This window comes from Ixodes scapularis, unplaced genomic scaffold, assembly GCF_016920785.2.
Source record: "Ixodes scapularis isolate PalLabHiFi unplaced genomic scaffold, ASM1692078v2 PGA_scaffold2__306_contigs__length_199485367, whole genome shotgun sequence".
In the NCBI taxonomy this organism is placed as follows: Eukaryota; Metazoa; Arthropoda; class Arachnida; order Ixodida; family Ixodidae; genus Ixodes; species Ixodes scapularis.
This window is the reverse complement of record NW_024609857.1, coordinates 67549159-67555747: the sequence shown is the minus strand read 5'-3', so window position 1 is coordinate 67555747 and position 6589 is coordinate 67549159. Positions and strand designations below refer to the sequence as shown.

Genomic DNA, 6589 nt, shown 5'->3' with positions numbered 1-6589 from the left:
ATTCCCGGGTGGGTATCATGCAGTTCCGTCAGCATGAACGCTCGCGCAGCTTCCGGTAGAACTACGCGATGCCCCCAGTAAACCAGGTCGTGGCTCACTGTGAGTTCATACCTGCGGCTGAAGTACGGTAGGAACTGGTGCTGCTCCGGGCACAGGTGCGACGGCCATCCGGCGTAAATCCAGGCTTTTACTTGGCGAAGCAGGCTGTCCCGCGTAGTCAGGGTGGCCATCTGCTGGGCGGACATAGGTTGGTCGTCCCACCCCCGCGTGTACAGCACATATTCAGAGAGCACTTCACTGCTGCCCTCCTCCTGCGCCGGCAACGGGAGACGACTAAGAGCGTCTGCATTCCCATTGTGGTCTCCTTTTCGGTACTCGAGATCGTACCAGGGTGGAACAGCGCTGTCAGCGGCTTGTGGTCTGTGACGAGCGTAAAGCGGTTGCCGAACAGATAATCTCGAAACTTGGTAACTCCAAAAACCAGCGCCAACGCCTCCTTCTCGAGCTGGGAATAATTACGCTCTGCCTTCGTCAGCGTTCTCGACCGGAACGCTATGGGGTAGTCTTTCCCATGCATGCGATGTGACAACACTGCACCCAAGCCGTCTGGCGACGCGTCGCATTCTAGCCGTAACTGTTGCCGGGGGTTGTAGTGAACCAGGAACTTAGCTTCGGCCATAGCCTGCTTAGTCTTCCGGAAAGCCCTTTCCTGATCCCCGTCCCACTGCCATTGCGCTCCTTTTGCCAATAATCTATAGAAAGGGGCCAAGGTGGTTGACAAGTTGGGCAAAGATTTGGCGTAATAGGTGACAAACCCCAGAAAAGACTTGAGCTGGCTTACCGAGGTCGGTCTTGGAGCTTCGGTCACTGCCTCGAGGTTGGTCCGCTCCGGATGAAGACCTTGGGCATCGATTCTGTGGCCCAAAAAGGGCACTTGCTTCTCCCGGATACGGCACTTGGCTCGGTTTAACCTCAGGCCGTTTTCCCGTAGCCGCTGCAGCACCTGCCGGAGTGTCGACGTGTCGTGTTTCTTTTCTGCGATGACGATGTCATCCAAGTAGACTTGCACCCTTGGGAGCCCTTGCAGGAGGGACTCAATGCGCCGTTGAAACAGAGCCGGTGCGGACGAAATGCCGAAGGCCAGACGATTGTAACAGTACAATCCTTGGTGCGTGTTCAGCACAGTCATCTTTCGAGCCTCTTCGTCAAGAGGAAGCTGATTGTACGCGTTGCGTAAGTCCAGCGTGGTGAAGAGTTCCCCCCCATATAACGCCGCAACAATGTCGTCAATTTTAGGCAAGGGGTATCGCTCCAGGTGTGTAGCTGGATTTACCGTCAACTTAAAATCCCCGCACAGTCGTATCTCGCCGTTTTTCTTTGCCACCGGAACAACAGGTGTAGCCCGTTCCGACACGCTGACCGGCGAGAGCACGCCGTCCTTCTCCAGGCGGTTGATTTCCGCCGACACCTTGTCGCGAAGCGCGTAGGGCACCGGCCTCGCCTTACAAAAACGGGGTCGCGCATCTTCCTTCCTGTACAGCTTTACTGGTGGGCCCTGGCAGCACCCCAGCTTCTCTTCGAAAACGTCTGCAAATTCTTCCAGTAGGTCCTGCCCCTCTGCGCCGGCCTGCACCATGTTCACCCCAAGCGGTGCCCCAGTTTCTAGAAGCGGTGCCCCTGCGTCGTAAAACGCCCGCAGCGTATTCCTACCGCAAAGCAGCGGCCCTGGGCAGTTCACCACAATCAACGAGCTGCGCACCTGCGTCTGTCCGTACTGTACACTCATGGTGATCTTGCCGACAACGGGCAGCGGCCCCAGGAAGCACGACAAGCGTAGGGGGGTCGTTTCCAGGGCCGGCCACCGTTTACGGTGTCTTTTGAAAGCGCTCTCGGGAATTACGCTGACTGGGGAGCCCGTATCCAGAATCATTCGCAGCTTCCTGCCTTCCCATAGCAAATCCCGCTCTATCGGCGGCGTCGTGTCTTTGTTGGCTGTACTGTGAGCCACCAGGGCGTGAAGCATTTCCTCGCCACTCTCTTCCTCGGTGATGATGTCCGCCAGCGCGTACGCACCTGGCTGGCTGGGCCGACTGTACTTGCACACCCTCGCCAGATGTCCCTTGGTGCCGCACCTGTGGCATATGGTCTTGCGGTGCCGGCAGTCGTCCTCGGAGTGGTTCGCGTCGCACCTCCAGCACCAGGCGCGTCGATTCGCACCGCTGGTTTCTTGTCTTGGGGGCCTCCGGTTTTCTTGTCTTGGGGGCCTCCGCCGACCTTGGACGAAATGCGTACCGCCGGCTGAGTCCTGGGGGGCCGTTCCCATTGCCCTGACGTTGTTATCGGCCATCTCAGACGCGATTACGAATTCCTCCGCCTCTTCCCGGCTCAACTTTTTACGCGTCAGCAAAACCCGTCGCGCTTCGTCATCCCGTATGCCGCAGACGATTCGGTCTCGCAGCATCCGGTCCAGGGTGTCGCCGAACTTGCAATGCTTCGCGAGCCGCCGCAACTCTGCCACGAAGTCTTGTACTTTCTCCCCCTCTTCCTGTTTCCGCACGAAGAACGAGTAGCTAGCTGCAATCTCGTTGGCTTGCGGGTCGTAGTGTTCTTCTAGGTAGCCAACCACGTCTGCGTAGGACAGGCTGTTGATGGACGCCGATTGACAGCGGCCTTGCAGAATTCGGACCACGTTGTCACTTAGGGAAGACACCAGCAACGCGCGACGTTTCGCCGCGTCCGTGATACCGTGACCCTCGAAGTACGCCTCCAACCGGACCCGGTATGTGCCCCAGGTGCCTGCCGTCTCGTCGAACTGCGGCGGGCGTGCCGCCATATCGGTTTACCCTCGTCGCCACTGAAACGTCGACCAGACTCGCCGGTGGCCGGGACATGAAAACGTGGTTTATTGGCAAGCGCTCTCTTTTTACCTCCCGCGCCGGTGACGTATGTCCGGCACGGGCATGCGCTGGAACGCGCCGCTCCTGGCTGCGGTGACGCAGCCGTACGGCGATACAGCAGTTTCGACGACGACGTGAAGAAAGACACAGTTGCCGTAATGATACCCATAAAGTTGCGGACACTTTGAACGGAAGAGGACTTTGTGAGGGACAGATTCAGGGCGTGGCTGAAACATGGACAACGGACGGCGTTCACGGCTTCTTTCTTAATCTCGTGAATTGCGCCGCAAGTTTCAGAAATCATTAGACTACATCCATCTGTTCCGATGCCGACACAGTTGGTTGGAAGCAAATCCATTGACTTGATTTCTTTTTTGACAATTTTTCCCAAGACTTCTCCTGTCAGCGACGGCTCGTAGGCCGGGCTGCGGCCTTCGTCGTCGTTTTGCGAATCGCCCGCAAAGATGGACGTGTGGCAATCTACAAATTTTGCGAAGTCTTCTCTTATCGCGTGAGTTCCATCTTGAGATTTTTTGGACATAGCGAAAAACAAGGCTCATTTGGGACATAATTGAGATGTCGGTAGTTTCATCGAAAATAATGCTGTAGTACTCAGCGCGCATCAAGTTTTTTTTGGATCTGCGCGAGAACTTCATCTCCACAACATCCAATCAACTCGTTTTGAGTGCGGCTGCTAATATAAGTAGCCCTCGATGACGATGTCTTAAGGTGGTTCTGCAATGCCTTGTTTCCGGATTGAACTAAAAAACGCAGCAGTTCCCGAAAGTTTCCCTGGTTAACAGGGCTAGATGCTTCGTCGTGTTCATGCAGTGAAAGTGCACCAAACTCTCTGTGTCCACGCACTGGTATATTCTGCCTGCCGATGAAGACGATGCAGTCGATAATGCGGCCTATACGGCCACGGTTTTCAGCAATCTTCTCCAGTCTTTTAGTCTCTAGTTGATTAGCTACGTCTTTTGTCGGAGAGTTGTGGCATGCAAGAAATGCCTTTACGGCTTCGACGGCGTCGCGGTGGTATTTGTTGCTGTTATGCAGCTCCAAAGCCCCATCTTTTCCGAGCAACTTCGCGAAAAAAGTGAGTGGTCGTGTAACCAGGTTATTGAGAGGCACGTTGCGCTGATACCCTCCGACACTTCCGACCACAAAGAATGGGCAATACTTGCAGAAAAGTCCCCTCTTCGCGTCAGAGACAACCAGCCAAGGATATTTGGACAAATGCTCTTCCCTTACAAAACGATTCTCGACTTTTCCTTTCTTTTTATGCTGCGACGAGGGGTAAGCATAGCCCTTTGGCGCTTGCCAGTGGTTCTCCAATAACTGGGAAAGCGTAAAGTCGTCTGGCCTACCTTTACCAGCAAAATTCCCTACGTCGAAAGTGTTCACGCGAGTAGTCGGCTCACTTACTTCCTTGATTTGCCCGGGTGAGTCCGACAGAGGGGAGGTGTCTTCTTGCAGACAGCTGACAGATCCGGTCGCCGGAAGGGCACATAGAGGTGAGGCTGCGGCGGAGGGCAGGCACGAGGAGTCGCTTGCGGCGCCTTTGCACAGGGTCGATGAGAAAACATGGGGCGCCACCAGCGAAGTCGCCGGAGCTAGATCCTTTTTGTCCAAGGGCATGAATAGAGGCTCGATTCTTGAACGCTTGCTTCCTTGAGCAGATGAATCGTCCGCCTGTAAAAATTAACATGTGCTTTTCAGTTGCACTTTCCGTTTGCAACGCGCAGTTGAGTGCAGTAAGATTCATCTTAGTCATGCATATTCATGCAGTTCTTCGTATTACTTACTGATTTGATTCCGCTCGATGAGTGGCGCAGCTCGGAGGAATTCTCTTGTGAAAAGCTGGTAGCACGGGCAGACGAAAAGTTCAACGACCATGAGGATACGCAGGGCAAGAGCAGGCCACTTGTCGAAGAGGAATCAGACGCTGTTGGCGAAGCGTCCGCGCTAGATGTTGAGCTTTCTTTCCTCAGTGGTAGGAAGAAAGAGTCGATTCTGGAACGCTTGCCCCTTTGGCCAGACGAATCGGCCGCCTGAAAATATACATTGTACAGTTCTTAAATGCATATTGTTACTTAGAATAATCCAAATTTGCAGATGAATGAACCGTACTGATCAAATGAAATAAGAAACTTCAGAATAGCAAATAAATAAATGCAGTCGCTTGCAAAACATGTCGTCCTTATTTTTAAAAACAAAGAAAATATTACTTACCATTATTATTCAGAGCCGGTCCAGATGCAATAGACGCCGTCCACCCGTTCTGTGCTCTTTCTTGAACTACCTTGGTTTGGAACCGAGCGGATGCGCGGGAGCCCCAGAAGAAGGGAGGGACACGTAACAGTGGCGCCATCTATGTACTGTGTACAGAACTAGCGAAAAATTTAAATAATACAGTTGGCGGCTAACGGCCAAAGGTGTATTTACACCATATTCATTTTGGCGAAATTAGATTTCAGAGAGCACACACGCTCCAGTGAGTCTGCTCTTTTTAAAGGGGTCCCCTTCCCTACGTCCCTATGTGAAGACATCGTCCCAGCTCACAGATCCTCCAATCAAGACTGACTGTGCTCTCTTTTTGCTTGGCTGTAAAATAAAAAAAATTATAAAAAGCGATCGATTGGGGGGGGGGGGCGGTCGCCCCCTTCGCCCCCCCCCCTTAGGACCGCCACTGGGCTAAGGGGGGGGGGGGCGGTCGCCCCCTTCGCCCCCCCCCCTTAGGACCGCCACTGGGCTAAGGGGACATAGCATAGGGAAGTAATCGTAACGATCAGTCGGCTAATTAAGTAAAATATGTTAGTTAATTTATAGTTTTCCATAATGCTTAGCAAGTTGCTAATTGGAACCAGGTCTATTTTTACTAAATAAAAAGTTAATTAACAATTTATATTTAATAAGCCGTATGATCGTTACGACGAGTCCCCTAGAATATGTCCCCCTGGCCGTATAACGCACCTGCGCAAACCGCATGAGTGTACCTTTTACGGCTCTTTAAAACAAATCTGTAAAGCTTAAGAAAAGAAAAAAGAAAAAAGAACACCCTGTATAGGAATTTTGCACGGGCCTTGCTTCCGCCTGCCAGTGCTGGTCGCACCGCAGCCATGGGAGAGGGTGTCAGGAAGGGAGCGCAGCCTTTGGATTGACGTCTTAGCGCGTCCCACGAATGGCTTTACACCGCGAAGGGGGCGGGGGGGGGGGGGGGGGGGGCGGCTTAGTGGCGCGCAAACACCATTGTTGGCGGTGACGCGTTACGAGTAACTGCGTTACGGGAAACGTAGTGACGTAGTCTTTACATTTTCAAAGCAGTCACGAATAACATACTTACGTCAACTATTTCGGTTAGCAGCGAACGTTATTACGTTACTCGTCACACCTTATTTCCAAGACTTCAAAAATTTTAATTTCATATTGTTTCGTGTTTTTAAGCGCAAAGTCCTTTCAATTCTTGCCCTCATCCCAGGTAACTTTCAAATCGTGACAAATATTGATGGTAGTACGCGTCCTGACGTTTTACGTCGGGACAGTAAAAAGCTTTAATTAATGAATTAAAAGTAACCTGTATTACTTTCTATCACAAAGGATAACGCGTGCTCCTTTTATTTTTAAGTAACATAGGTCTGTAAGGCGTTCCTTTTATTTGCCACTATCGAATAACAAATTTATTACTTTTCTTC

General features: G+C 52.3%; 1 protein-coding gene across 1 annotated transcript; it reads right to left on the bottom strand.

The window, feature by feature from the left end:
* Positions 1-1411: 1411 nt before the first annotated feature.
* On the bottom strand, positions 1412-2039 carry LOC121836372 (uncharacterized protein K02A2.6-like; the record flags this gene model as incomplete). Its single annotated transcript, XM_042291270.1, has 1 exon — positions 1412-2039. A coding segment is annotated over exon 1 (612 nt), but the record flags the coding sequence as incomplete, so codon positions are not given.
* Positions 2040-6589: the final 4550 nt, after the last annotated feature.